This window comes from Erpetoichthys calabaricus, chromosome 10, assembly GCF_900747795.2.
Source record: "Erpetoichthys calabaricus chromosome 10, fErpCal1.3, whole genome shotgun sequence".
Classification (NCBI taxonomy): domain Eukaryota; kingdom Metazoa; phylum Chordata; class Cladistia; order Polypteriformes; family Polypteridae; genus Erpetoichthys; species Erpetoichthys calabaricus.
Genome location: NC_041403.2, coordinates 90482033 through 90497739, shown reverse-complemented (window position 1 = coordinate 90497739; position 15707 = coordinate 90482033). Strand labels below are relative to the sequence as shown.

The 15707-nt window shown below is 35.5% G+C and overlaps 1 protein-coding gene across 2 annotated transcripts in view; it reads right to left on the bottom strand.

The window, feature by feature from the left end:
* Positions 1–15707, bottom strand: part of rbbp8l (retinoblastoma binding protein 8-like) — an 81571-nt gene that overhangs the window by 4475 nt on the left and 61389 nt on the right. For both annotated transcript variants that reach the window (XM_028811572.2, XM_028811573.2), the window contains exon 14: positions 2612–2718. In XM_028811572.2, coding sequence (XP_028667405.1) covers positions 2624–2718 — 95 coding nt within the window. In that variant the 3' untranslated portion in view covers positions 2612–2623. The remainder of the gene's footprint in view (positions 1–2611; positions 2719–15707) is intronic.

Below are 15707 nucleotides of genomic sequence, written 5' to 3'. Positions count from 1 at the left end.
GGGCAGTGCATGTTTTAATAAGCTTAAAGTTCACATTACATAGCAGTGTGTAGGGCAACGCTGTAGTCCATAGTAACAGAGGTAATAGTTGTGGTACAGTGATGACTGTTAACGGATAATCACTGCCACTCTACAATATGTTTGCTTGCTCTATTAATATATTAATACATTTTTTCAGACACCCTATATACATAGAAGAAGAGAACAGGAAACAGGTGCTATGATGCTGGTAAACGGCATTGATTTTTGCAAAAAATGTCTAAATAGCAAAGTGTCTAATAAAATAACTGAAGTAAGATTTTCTATTTAAACTAGGGGGCTCTGCCCCCTGCTTGCTTTGCTTGCCAACCCCTGGGTGGGCACTATGTGCTAGCCACTTCACAGATCTGTCGCTCATGGAAGTGGATATACAATTTAAACAGATTGTTATTTTCAATGAGAATTGTTACATGTGCATAATAGAACTAACTATTTTACATTACAGCGAGTAATTAACCATAGTAAAAAACAGTAAAACATAATAAATTGAAAGAAAATTATGTTTCAAGTTGCGTTAGAGGTATTCGTTGTGTTATACATTGTAGTTCTGTTTGGCTTTGAAATTAACACACAAATACTTTTTAAACTTACACATTTACTGTAAAACTTCAGTAAAAACAATTTTTTGAACGAACTTTTCGTCAATATCGCATTGAATTTTTATTCCATGTTTGGACTTACATCGTGACAGCACAACGTATAACAGCCCGTGAGTGAATATCGTTTCTTTCCCTCTAATAAATAAAATGACTTTTTCAAATGTTTGTCCCTGTGATTTGTTAATTGTCATAGCAAAAGCTATTCTAACAGGAAACGGTAAACATAGATATACTACATTACCTTTCTTGTCGTCCGTTCAAATTTTACATATCAGAATTGTTCGACCAATTTTGAATACAACTAATCTTGTCCTATTGTATAGCCCATCACTCAGACATAAATTACCTAATAACATTACGATACATCCTTCTTTCAACAGTAATTTAGCTGGTGGAAGGTTGTTAACGGTTGTAGATATTCTACGGGATATCGTAAGTTGATGTGTTCATTTTCCGCACCATCACCATCAACTGTTTCAGCATAGTCTATTGATACGCATTTAACCAATTTGCCTTTTTACCGGTCGACAATTTTCACATTAATTTGTTTGACTTCATTGTTTCTCTGTGCTAGGATTGCCCGTGTACTCTTTTCTGTTCTGTTGATAACCCTTCAGGATGAAATTCTTCAATATTTTTGGACATAATAAGTCTTCTTTTATTGGGAACTTAAAGTGAGAAAAACGTAAAAATTCATAAGAGTTGAGAGCGCAGGAACTGTGTCTGACAAAAGCATTCACACGAATGAGAGGTGAGATGACCGTGGTTGAAAATAGTTGAGAGGAGGTCAAGACTTGAAAAAGATCTCTTGGCAATAGTCTAGTCTCAAGATTTTATTTTATAATAGAGAGACATACTACACAAAATAAACTACTTGGCCGAACCTACTTGTATACTGTACTATACTATCATAATTTATAAATCAGCCATACTCATTATTTTATGAGCCTATCTAACAAGCAACAGAAACATTGTAACAGTATTAATGAAAAAATACAACTAAACTATATGTAAAATAACCGCCTTACCAACAGTTAGAGTGCTAGTCAGTATGGCTATACTAACAATAATTTATTTTTCATTTAATCTTGCTATTCTCTAGGAACCAAAGCTAATTCTTGAAGCATTAAGGTTAAAGTAAGACCAAGCCAGGAAGGGACAACAGTACATGCTAAACCGAAATCATACACACACTCACATCTTCTCATATTGGGACTAAGCCTTAACCTGCAATTGCTGAGCGCTTTAAGTAGTGAGAAAAGCACTATATAAATGCAAAGAATTATTATTATTATGGTTTTGGTTTAAACTGACCAAATTAAAACAACATGTGGGGCTTCTTTGGGCAATGGGAGAAAACTAGAATACCCAAAGGTAATCTGTGTGGCAGCCACACTAATTAGTACACCATACTAATAATTTTATATATAAACATCAGCTAGAAGCAGAGACATTTTATATGGTCCTATTGGTTGAACTGAAAGTCTACAGATTCATTCCTTAACTCTGCTTACATTGAGACTTACTGTAATCTGCCATACTCCAAATAATTGTAATCTATCCAAATCTTACAAGGCACTTTGGTTAAAGATGCCTGCCTAACACTAAATGTGACATTTTAAACCGAATGAGCAAAGAATCTCTCTAGGAAAGAACAAAAACACCATACACTTTAAATGCTGTTTGTTTCTAGTTTGAAGTCCTAACTGACTCCACTACTGTCCAGTAGTGGCCCCAAATTGAGCATAAGGGTTGAGCCTACCAGGGTACCACTGACAGCATGTACAAACATTTATGATATTGTGTAATTAAGTAGCATGTAATGCTTTTATAAACAGAGAAAAGCAATACAAATGTACAGAATGGTGAGGTTAGTATGCTAGTCCTGATGCCTACTAATGGCTGATAATCAGATTATACAGTATAATGTACAATAAGCACAGCTAAGTAATCAATGTAATTAAGCAGCTCACCTCAATGGATGCTCAAGACTTTTCCGGGTCATTGATGTTTTTCTGATGAACACTGGAAGCTTTCACTGGTGCTTTTCTTTCTCTTGGTGAGTGTCTACGGAGGACAGCTGCCACAATTTTGGAAACAGAAAAGAATACATACTAAATTAAGAACTTTTCTTTATTGTTGGCTTTCTTTATTATCCTAACAACTTTTTAGAAATTTTTAAACGTACTTAGGCAAAAATGATTGTGTCAGGATTTCTTAACTATGAATTGATACACCAACAAATGTTGATCTTAAAACAATAGGATAGAGAGACTGTAAATCTCTTTGGAGCCCATTTAAAATATATTACATAAATTTGCCTGTGGGTCGGGTCTTGCTGTATTTTTGCAAGTAAAGGTGGAGGCATATCCAGTTATTTATAACTGCTGTTATTCTAAAGTAATGGAATGATATGTATTACGAAATAAAATGACAAATGAGGAGGCTGAAAATTTTAAGAACAGACAACACATTAAATATTTCCAGAGTGTAATGGAACAACTTGAAGAGCAGATCTCAACCAACAAACTTTTCCATCCATCTGCCTAATACCAAGTCTTTGTAATCTATTTCAGAGTTACGGGGGCTGTCCCAGCAGCACTTGGTAAAATCCTGGAACAAGCCCTAGACTGGGAGCCAAAACATTGCAGAGTTCACTCACGCATGCAGTCTTACTAACCAATCTCAATTTACCATTTAACCAAGTTAAATGTTTAAGATGTGGGAATAAAACTGGAGTACCTCTAGAAAACGCTCTGTAAACAAACCAACAACATGCAAACTTCATACTGTTAGTGCATGAAGATTCAAAGTCAGAACTCTGGAGCTATGAGGTGGCCATGCTGGCCACTGTATTAACATCACATTTCACTTTGCTACATTGGGATTAATAAAGTATCTATCTATCTATCTATCTATCTATCTATCTATCTATCTATCTATCTATCTATCTATCTATCTATCTATCTATCTATCTATCTATCTATCTATCTATCTATCTATCTATCTATCTATCTAAAAGGACCTTGAGATGGAGTGCCTCCTTGTCTTTTGCCCCATGTTGATGGGATGTTGAAAAGAGAAGAAACAGAAATAATATAAATGATCCTAATTCATAAAGCATACATCTTGTTCATGGAATCAGTTCTCTACTTCTTTAAACTGTCAAGGTTGGCCAAATAACAATTAACCTTACTATTCTATTTACAGAATCTGAAAAATGAAAGGATGGCATACACAAAGAAAAATAATGTGCTTCAATTATTTTTAAGCAAAAACACAGAATTTGTGGATTGACTAAAATTATAAACCAACTCTTAAATATTTTAAATGTGTCAGATATCTACTGAGGAAACTGTGATTTATGTGGATAAAACACCAAAAGTATAGTTTGGTATATAAAAAGTAGCTTTAAACTAATATTACTCCTTATCTAAAATATGCCGTACATAAATTAAAAATGAAACTGATGCTGTGCTGAGTATAATGATTAACTGTAATGTGTCACTTCATGGGGTAGAACACGATCCATGCAGAAATGACTCAAAGCCAAATGGCTCAAGCAGACTTCAAGATAATTCATCAAAAAATTAATTTAATTATTAATCTGAGCTGAGTAAGTAAAAACGAAACATATATATTAAACAGTATACTCATACTGTATATACTGTATATATGGGAAACAAAAAGTACTGAAATAATACAAAGGTATATTGACATAAAGCCAAATGTGGATCAATAAGGTCCCTCGGGTCAGAAGCAATGGCTGAATATAAACAGTCCTGGGTGACTCAGACACACTCAATTACTGAGGCAGGGTATGAAGAGAAAAAGTCACCTTCTGATTATGATCATCTCTTAAAACACAAAGGCTCAACCCTGTTGCTCTATACTCTCTTGCAGTTCTTTCCTTACATAATTTTATTCTGTTTAATTTATCAAGCATCTTAAATAAGTATGATGTATGCCAGGAAAACATGATGCATGTTGTTAATTGTTAACAACAATGTGAAGCACTTTATAATTAAATATAATAGATGGCTTGCTAAATATAATAATATGAGCTATTAATAAGCACCATTATTAAATTGCCAGATAGTGTTATTTTTTATCTAAAGTATATTTGCATTTAGCATTAAAAACAAAGAACAGTAATACCTAAGTTTCAGGTCAAGGTGTTTTAACAAGCAAAAGACATGTTTTTTGATAGTGTCAAACTACAGTATAGCTAATCAAAATGTCAGGAGGCTAAAAAGCTGGAAATAACTCCTGACTTTTATTACATTTTTACTATTGCTGTGCCAGAAGATGGATAATTCAGAGTGGGTCGTAGTCTCCGAACTATGTACACATATCTACAGTGCGAACAAGACAGCCTTAAAGGATATAAAAACAACAATCTATGATATATGAGGGAAATCTTTCTCAAACACAATGTGACTTTATATTGTTCCAGCAGGAGAGCATTTATCACATCTTAATATAATCAATAGAATTAAAATGCTGCAGATGATTTAATTACTGTAAACGGGAAGTGAGTCGGTGTTCTCTTTTTTATCATCCCTCCCTCTATCCATTTTATAAGCCCTTTCATTCAATGACAGGATTTGAGAAGCGTGAATCTATCCTAGCAGTATTAGTCATAAGGAAGTAATCACTCCGGTCCATCACAGGATGCATTCACATGCACACATGCGCACACACACACTCTGACAGTGGACAAATTTAACACCGACAATCAACCTAAGGTCGGTAGGAAGTGAGAAGGACCCAACCCAGAGTATCTGGAGACAAACCACACAAGGAAGGAACGTGCAAACATCACAAAGCAACCAAATATTGTCACCAGGATTGTCACTAAATTTCAATTATTGCACAAAGCAGATATTTGCCTCCACATACACATTACAAATATCGATGTAAAGCTATGATTTACACAATTTCTTTTTTCACCCATCCATCAATTATCTGTATAAATAAATAAAAGGCAGCCCAATTAGTCTTGGTGCTACAATAGTAACACCCAATTAATAGTGCAATATACTGTACTTACATGTTAAAGGAGTGCACATTAAACAATAAACAACAAAACAGTATTGCATCAGGCTGTATAGGATTGAACTGATGGCCCATGCTATGTATGATTTTATAGGACAAATAAATTAGGTTGAATGGAGATATGGAAGATGTAGACATGAATCCAAAGCTGAAATTGTCCACACTGACTGCAGTAATAAAGAAGCTATTGACATGTTCATTGTACCCATTTTGTCAAATTAAGTAAGGCTAATTATTTCTCTGACCAGCTTAGCGGAGGCCTTTTATTATACAGGAGTGCAAAACCACATCAGCCACAATATTTTACATTTTTTTTCTACATTTTTACCACCTAATTGAGAAAAAAGTAAGATGGAATGTCTTTCAGTGAATTTCACCTACCATAGAGGAGAATTTTCTATTTAAAGCATAGCAGTTAAAGTTAATACTGATAAGAGTCTCAGTCACACAAACATGGCAGCTGCTGGCCATGTTCACGTAAATATGTGACGCTCACCATCAGTAAAGTCATTAAGAATAGACATGGGCTAGTCTGTGGTGTCCAATTTTGGGAACACTTAAGAATATTGGCTACAAAGGTGCACGTTTTAGTTAGTACTGCTATGTAATAAGCTATTAACAGATTTACATTTACATATATTGTCTTGGCAGACACTTTTAACCAAAGTGACTTACAAAAGAGGTAAACACAATCGAGTAACAATGGGCTAGGGCCTATTTGTTCAGTAAGTGTAATAGGACAGGTAGCAAAAGTTGATTGTCACCAGTGAAGAGATGTAATAACTAATAATTTACAATCATAGATTACAATAAATACGACAATTAAACTCAAGCAACAAATTAACCGACAATACAAAATATCACAGAGTAAAGTTTTTTACATTTACATTTATTTTTTTGGCAAGCACCCTTATCCAAAGCTACTGACAGATGTTTTCTTTGATTGTTATACAATATAGAAAGCAACACTGACAACTTTAAAAAAGGGGCTGACAATTATCTGTTGATGAATTATTGCTGTGTATCAAGTCATTAACAAAGGCTTTGTGTTCTGGAGCAGTAAGTGATTAATAGATGCACAATAGCAAGCTTTTCAAGCCTCCATTTTAATAAATGTTGGGAATGCTGCCGCATTCCGTTTTAGGTCTTATACCATATTCTGTCATGCCAGGCAGCACTCTACTTTTATAAAAAAGTGTATCAAAGTTTGTACAGAAATGCGTATTTACAGTCTGAAAACTAAGAATGTCATTAACTTGCACATCACCATAGAACAACATGATGTGAACCTGGGTTGTATTAATTGCCAACCAAATTCTTTAACCGCTATGTCAATCTGGCTCTAGAATGGCATATTGATAGCAGAGTAAAAATAGGCAGGGGTGAGAAAAGGTGCATAGGTGTCTGTGCGAGTGTGTTGTGTGATTGAATTTCAATCTGGGTGCAGACATAAATAGAAACATGAAATTGATATCAACTCTGTAATAAATTCTTGACACCACATATAACTGAGAAATGTTCCCATGATGTCCTTTCAATGTGATGGACATCATGGGAAATAAAAAAGCAGACCAATGATTTTCAAAAGGCAGCTATAGTAAGTATACTTCATTTGGCAGAGTTTGTGGAGTTAAAGAAAAAGTCCAATTTTCTTCTGGCAGCACGGTATTACAGTTATTCCTATCCATGTGTATGCAGTAAATTATAATATTGTTCTAGAATCCCCAAAATGATGACATTAACAAAATCCATTTTGGCAGTACATACTGTATACAGTAAAATGAAAAATGGCAAATCACTATTAGCAATAATTATATAAAAATTTAAAGCAAACTAATGAAACTGAGCAATCAGTCTTCATTTTCAAATTAAGCTTTAATATTTTGCTCACCACACTAACTTATCAAAAGGAAACCATTTTCTTTCCAAGGTCAAATACGATTCATCCATCTTTTCTTTTTTAGGATCTCAGGATCCACAGCCTATTATAGCAGCAGTGCACACAAGGCAGGAATCAGTAATGGAGGGGGTGATAGTTCATCACATGGCATACGTATATACAGTACATAACAACACATTCACGTACTAACATGGTGGCATTTTAGACATGACAATGAAGCTAATGTATATGTGTTGTGTATGTGTGATGAAAACAGGAGCATTTGGAGTCGAGATATAAACTCTTGGAGTACTTATGTACATGTGATTTCTCAGTTTTTTTATTTTTAATAAATTTGCAAAAATCTCAAGTAACCTTTTTTCACGTTGTCATTATGGGGTGTTGTGTGTAGAATTCTGAGGAAAAAAATGAATTTAATCCATTTTGGAATAAGGCTGTAACATAACAAAATGTGGAAAAAGTGATGCGCTGTGAATACTTTCCGGATGCACTGTATACATCATTACTATTTAATTGACACTGTCCATACATATATAAGGTGGACAATAACAGAATAAAATGTTGTATTGCCCTTTCCCGATTGAAAATCAGATTAGCAAGACTCAACCAAAAATTAAGTGAAGACGCGATGACCTCTGTGACATATGGCTTTACATTTTTATAGTATAAAAAGAAATAATAGTAACTGAATTCTCCCGTTAATTTGTAGCCAGTGCAAATTCCTTTGTGCTCTTATCTGCTGCACATGCTGTTATATTTCAGTCAGTGGACTAGAAGCAGCAGTGTCCTCTGTCCGGGGTCATCCGCATGTACTATTTTTGTTCTCCTTTGGCTCACTTTGTCTTTTTCTTTCTTTTTTAATGAGCATAATTTGCATATAATTGAGCATGATTTGCATATAGTTGAACCAAACAGACACTGTCCATTTATTGCACAGCAATTAATTTGTCTGCAAAATATCATGTGGAACATAGAATATTTTTGGCAACAAAGAATATTTCAAACAGAACAGAGACCAAAGAAAGAGGGATTAAATATTCTACAGCTAAATAGTACGGCTTGAAAAAAAATTAGAAAAGTAAATCAACATTGATTTTTCACCCTCTGTGGTGTATTCACTGAGATTATCAACTTCATCAATCCCAAGAAGAGTCTGCAGAGCCCACAAGCAGGTTATGTTGTATCTGGTAATTATTTCATTAAGTGCACTAATGCACTAGCCAAGTACATAATGCTGCCTTTCATCTCAATAAATGACAGTTCAGCCACCCTGAAGGTGAACTGTAAGTACTTCAATTAATCCACCAAGATGATGATATTGTTATCAAATCAGCAAATAATGGAGGGGAAGTGGCACAAGATCTTTTGTAGAGTAGAAACCACCAAACAGCTTCACACCATCACCACATATCCAAAGTACTCAGAGAAAGGCAATCCAAGAAATTTATTTTAAGAGGTAGTTATCTGAGCAATACTTATTTGCCCAGAAAAATCTTACATCATTAGAATAAACAAAAGGTAACGGGAAGGTCTAACATTTTATGTGGCCGCTCTAAGATTGCAAAATTGAAGCAATTCGATTTTCCATACTGCTACTGTGTGTAGTTTTTTCAAGTACTCCTGTGGTACATTCTTCATGCAGGATTTGCCACAATTGCCCTTCATTTTTCTTAGGCTGTTTTTCTTTTTTCGGTCCAAGTGATCACACACAGCTTCATTTAAGACCTCTGAGGTGAACCTCAGGCTTCTAATTCTTTAGTGCTCCAACTGCCAAGATCTGTTCCAAATAGGCCTGAATAGTGCTTGCTGTGTGTTTGGTTTCATTATCATGCTGAAATGTAAAGTTTTTACCATTAAGTAATTAACCAAAAGCTACAGTGTGATGAATCAAAATCTACTTATATTTCTCAGCAGACCCGCTATGTCTCCAGACCATGGCAAAACACCTACTGTGCATCACAGAGGGCAGTAGAGACCCATCAATGTACCTTTCATTGAGTCTTCCTCTGACATATTGGTGTTTTTGTCAACAAACATTGTAGATTTGGACTCATTGCTCCATAAAGATTTTCTTCCATTGGCCAACACTCTATGCTTTATGGTCTTTTGTGTGCTGCAATCTGCTCAGTTTGTCACCTTTCTGCAAGAATGCCTTCTTAAGTGCATTTCTTTCATGACATCTTCACACAGATGAAGTTTGATGTGAGATGGTTCCATTAGATGTCGATGGAAGTAAACTTTAAGTACTGTTCCTTAGATGCAGACAGCTTTATGAGTCTTCCACTGCTGTTTCTGTCTTCAGCTTGCTCAGTTTCTTCAATTTTTTATGACAGCTTGAAAACCACAAATTTAAAATGTATTTGGGTATGCCATGAGTCACTGAACATAGCTTTGTTGATACAGAACTAATAATAATAATAATAATACATTTTATTTACAACGTATATAGCGCCTTTACCATGCTCAAGGCACTTACAGAATATAAGAAAGAATGGTAGGGTATACAGTATATAGCGTTGTACAAACCAGATAAATAAATAAAGAAGATTACGAGAGTGAATTCAGAGAAAAAGCCTAAAAGACAACATAATTGATGGTCTAGCACATACACATACAGGTTACATGAGCATCTTGACAGAGAGGTAAACTGAGAGAAGGGTAATAAAGTCAAGCAGAGCTATAAGCCTTCCTGAACAGATGAGTTTTGAGTTGTTTTTTAAAAGAATTCATGGAGTCAGCTGACCTGATTAATTTCGGTAGGTCATTCCAGAGTCTGGGCGCTATACAGCTAAAGGCCCTGTCACCCATGGAGTGTAGATTAGTGCGGGACCTTAGTGGGCGGGCAGGCACATAGTGATGGAGAAGGTCACTGATGTAGTTTGGCGCGAGGTTATTTAAGGCTTTGTAGGTTATTAGTAAGATTGTTTTTGCAAAGTTTTTATTCATCCAGAAACTTGGACACTGCTGCACTGCTACATATGAAATAGCAGCACCTCAATAACATTGCTTGTTGAATGGATGGTAGTCATGTGACTGCAACGGTCATTATTGTTGACAACAACAGAGATGTGGCAATATGAAAACATTCAAAACAGCAGTGCATATGACTGAAAACAATGCACAAAATGGTGACTTAGCAAATGATAAAAAATATCAAAACATCCAAAGAGACAATACGAATACAAAAAAAACAACCTATATGAGATATTGGTTGCTGCAGCCATCTTAACAGACATCCGTAGGTTTTCAGAAAACACAAAATATTCTTTGTACTATTTATTGCATCAGTATTTAATTGTATTTATTCTAATGTCATAATGAATAGTGTATTCCTGCAAAACTAAAGACTTAATGCCAAAATAATTAGCCTTAAAAATAATTTTCTTGGGTGGTAGTGCAGGGAAAAGGTAAAATTTGGAACTATTTGTTGGTGACCCTGCGGCGTCAGCAGTTGTTAGAGACCAATGCGACCTTGTTTAGAACCCTTTGCCATTAGTTGTAATGGAGTGGAATGGTGGCAAACAAGCATTTGCTGTGAAAGCTTTTTATAAGAATGATGATAGTGTGACTGCTGTGCAAAGGGAATTTCAGTGTCATTATCAGTTAGGACATCATAATCGTGTTCCGTCTGATCATACGATTACAAAATTGGTGCATAATTTTGAAGAAGCGGATTCAACCTTAAAAAAGAAGTCACTTAATGTGACATCGACTTTAGGCATCAGTCTCTGTGCTTCATCATCTTTTACAGTTGCAGTGAAATTAAGTCACAGGTTGCAAATCATATGACAACAAGATAATAATAATATGGCAGTGCCCATAAGCACAGTAGAAAATATGGCAGTGACAGTCTGGAAAGCATTACATAAAAAGGAGGTACTGAATACAATGACAAAGAACAAAAAAAAAGAAACTAAAAACATTAGAAAGAGCTATTCATAAAAAGACACAAAGCTAGAATGAATCCAAAAAGTCCAATGAAATACACCCAAAGTCAAAACCTTATCGTAATTTTCCTCTCCTGTATCACTCAAAAATGTCCCTTTTACATGTTATTAAACAAGGGGGCCATGCTCCCTGCTTGTTTCGGTCGGCAACCCCCATGTGGGCCCTACATGCTATTCATTTCCCAGATCTGCCACTTGCAACGTATTGTGCTGTGCTTTTGAATAAAAATGAATATCAACTTTGTCTTTGATATCTCTGTCTTTCAAAACTATTATCTCCTACAATTCATCACATGTTGGTTTAATATATATGTGAGCGTGATCTTTCGGATTCATATAGAAATCCAAAAAAACTTCTTTGTCCGTGTTTTTCAGACAAATTTTGTGTAAAGTGCGATACTTTTGGACATATGGATTTGTATCCATTATTGGCTGTAGAATTTCTAATACGTCCGATCGTTTAACTCTTTAACTCCCTGTGATCATAAATATGAACCTGACTGAATTGTAGTTTCTTTGAAATTAAACTTCTCATAGCATATGGTCCTGAATCGTGTAAATCTACGTTTTGAGCACTGAATGATGTGAACGCAAACAGATCATTGTAGATGTGGATATTTTGCCTGTAGTATTTTCACTTTCACCAAATAACAAATCTTTTATTTTTCACTGTGTCACACATGCGTGTTTAGGGGACAACCAAAGGGCCTGAATAAATGCAGTTCCATGGCAGACCAGTGCCGAAGTGTGCTAATTCTCTCCCTTAATTCCTTGCAGACCATTCTCGGGAAATCCCACCCTATTTTGGGGTAGCCAATGACTTTACTTCTGGTTCCGATCCTGATGACATCACTTCCCCCATGAGGGTTTAAAAGCCGCCATCTTAAAGAAGATACTCAGTTCTGTTTTGGACTCAGTTGTATGAACATGTCTTTGTCTTTTGACAGATTTTGCAGCTGGGAAATATTATACGGGTGGCTGCCCCAAACCTTCCCAATGTCTCTTGGCCATTTTTGTGACAGCGGATACACCTCTTCGTTGTGATGAAACATCACTTTTCCCTGATGGCAACAAAAATTAGATGATCTACAAGTCTCTGACTTAAACTTTAAAGTCAAGTAATATCTACATACTTCTGTCATATCACCTATGTCCATATATTCAATCTCTTTTTGCTGTTCCATTATTTCACTGAGTAATAATTTGCATTTGTTAGCGCTAATGTGATCTTTAATATCAGTTTTTTTGAGACTTTCAATTTTTAGTACTTTCATAATCTCTAACCTGCTCTGCATGTGCATCACGCCAACGTTTTTGGACTTCTTCACGATGTTCTACTTTGTCTTCTACTTTTTGTCTTTTATTTCTGTTCCTGCTTGGACCTGTTAGGTTTTCAATTCCACTTGGTCCAGGCTGATTATAACTTTCCTTATTTTCCAAATTGCACTTAGATTATTATTGTTCTTTTTTGAATTCTTATCTGTTCAACGCTTTTTGGCCTCTTTTCGACATACTGCTCTTTCTTCTTTATGTATACATATTATTGTCCAGAAAAGGACTACATCAAAGGAAACTAATAGATTGTATGTCTTGTATTAAAATGAGGAAAACGTAAACATTTATAAGAGCTGAGAGCACAGGAACTGTATCTAACAATAGAATTCACATGAATGAGAGGTGAGTGGGCCATGGGTGTGGTTAAATCTCTTGGCACAAAGTCTCATTTCGCGGGACTTGAAATTATCTCTCTGAAAAAGTCTCGTCTCGTCCCAGGATTTTTTTATATAATAGAGAGATTTAGCTTTATTGACTAATCCATACACTAATCCATACACACACACATACACACGCACACACACACACACACACAAACTTCCTTGAATCCAATTAAACTGGATTGTCACCTTTTGCACAGATTCCTTCACAGTCCTCAACCACTGGCCACAATGGGCACATTTCTTTGCCACAGTTACCGCAACACCACAAGTAACTCTGTCTCCAGCAATCTGCTCCTGGTCTCTGCTCCTTGCCTTTCCTGTTATATGCTGGATGCCTGTGTGTGCCTCTGCCCATCTTGTTGTTTGCTAGTCAACACTGAGTATGCAACTTTTACAATTGCTGTGTAATGACATTTTTTTTAATTTTAAAGTTCACCCATAAACTGTACGTCACAGCAGACATGACCTTTTGCTTTTCAATACTGAAGACTCTTTATTGTATTTAAATGAGCTGTTTCTGTACTTTCAGTTGTCATAAATTCATTCAGGTCAGTTCTGTTTAAGCTTATCTACATAAATGTACAAATGCTAAACAATAATAGAAATGTATATAAGTGTCCAGCCATATTTGTGCTATGCAAACTGTTTAATATTCTTTCAGGTTGGGGAAACTGGATCCAGTCCCAACAGCATTGTGCTGAAGACAGGATCCAGCCCAGTACTGTGCACCAGTCAGTTACAGGCACACTAATGCATATACATACAATCCTCCATAAGCGGACAACTTAGATTCACCAATTAGCCTAAAATGGACATCTTTGGGATATAGGAAGAAAAACAGTGAACCTGGAAGAAAACACATGGTGTTACTATTTGAACCAACAAAACATTACTAACCACCAGGCAAACACATCACAATTACAAATAGCACATTTTTAAATTAGTATGAATCAACAGTTAACATGAGCAGTAGTGCCCCATATGCATTCTAAATACTTCTAGCATCGGGTCCAAAAAGTAATTATGTGCTGAGGTTTTGTGAGAGAAGACAATATGTTTAATTGGTGTTCCTATATCTTATCTATGTGAATTAATTCAGAACTTGGACAAGTTAGCAAAAAAAATATGTAAATATTCTATATCTATAGAGCTAGACTCCACAAAGTGTGTTGCCGTCTTTCTAGTATTAAATCATTCTTGAATTGTTTACCTCTTTTCAGACCTTTTAAAAGTAAAGTTCATAAATGAAAGGAAGGCAGAGAAATCCATTTGGATTTGTATTGTTTGTATTTGTGGTCTTATTCTGTGACAAATTCAAATAGAATTAACTGATGGTGGTTTCATTGTCCTTGAAACATTCCCAGTGTCCTTCATCTTTCTTCTATAGGGGAAACAGGCACTATCTTGGCAAGAAAATACATGGTCAAAGTACTTCAACAGTTGAGATTATCAAGGTCAGTTTCCAGTGTTTTGTAACCTGTAGGAAATCAGTGTTCAGCAATTCAAACTGCACAAACAGCAGAGCACAAAGATACACTTTGAAATCAAACAAGGCTTGCATGAAACATATCTCAGACCCTGTAGGTAAGAATGAAACATATTTTGTCAGTAAGGAGTAGTTGTGATAACCCATGTAAGCATAATAAAAGCTGTTATATTTGATCAAATAGGTGTTAGAAAATGCATTTTCTGGCCCTAAGCCCTTCCTTGCTAGCCATTTTTCTTTCCAACACCCCCTTGCGTTTCTTTTTCCAATCAACTGACTAACGTTATCAATTGTTATCAAGACGCAGCTGTGTCACCCTGAGCAAACATGTGGGTTGTATTTGTAACGCTAAGTAAGAGCAAATACCCCCTTCTGTTTGACAGGGGCAGGGAAATGATTTCTATTAAGGCCAGCAATCTTTTCCTCGTGTGTTGGATTCCCATTCGTCAAGCGAACGTGACAATTGCATGTAGGCTTACACATAAGCTTTCTGAATAAGGACAATATATATTTGCTTTTATTCAAGGTGAGTTCACTTATTTTGAACGTGCTTAAGTGAGTTGTTAAGCACTTCTTTTACCTGCATATGGGAAGAAAGAGTTGGCATTAACTCGACCAACTTACAAATGTAGAACTGAAGGTTATCAGAGTCAACAAATTATTTCAAAATAATGGCTCATTCAACACTGTAGTATCAGGCAGATAGGTTTTATCATTACCTGTCAGTCAGAAGTGAATCACAACTTTAGAAGATTTTCTAGGACCCCTTTGTTTTTTGCATTGAGTTACGTTTAGAAATTTTCATCAATTAGGAAACATTTCAATAAGCAGACTACAAGGTTTTGGTCTTGTTTACATGATAAAACATATTCCAAAAATGAATAAGTAGTTTAATTTTAACAATTATGAAAGGTTTACTGTTTGGCATTGGGTGAATAGTGTTACTTTAGGATAAATCCA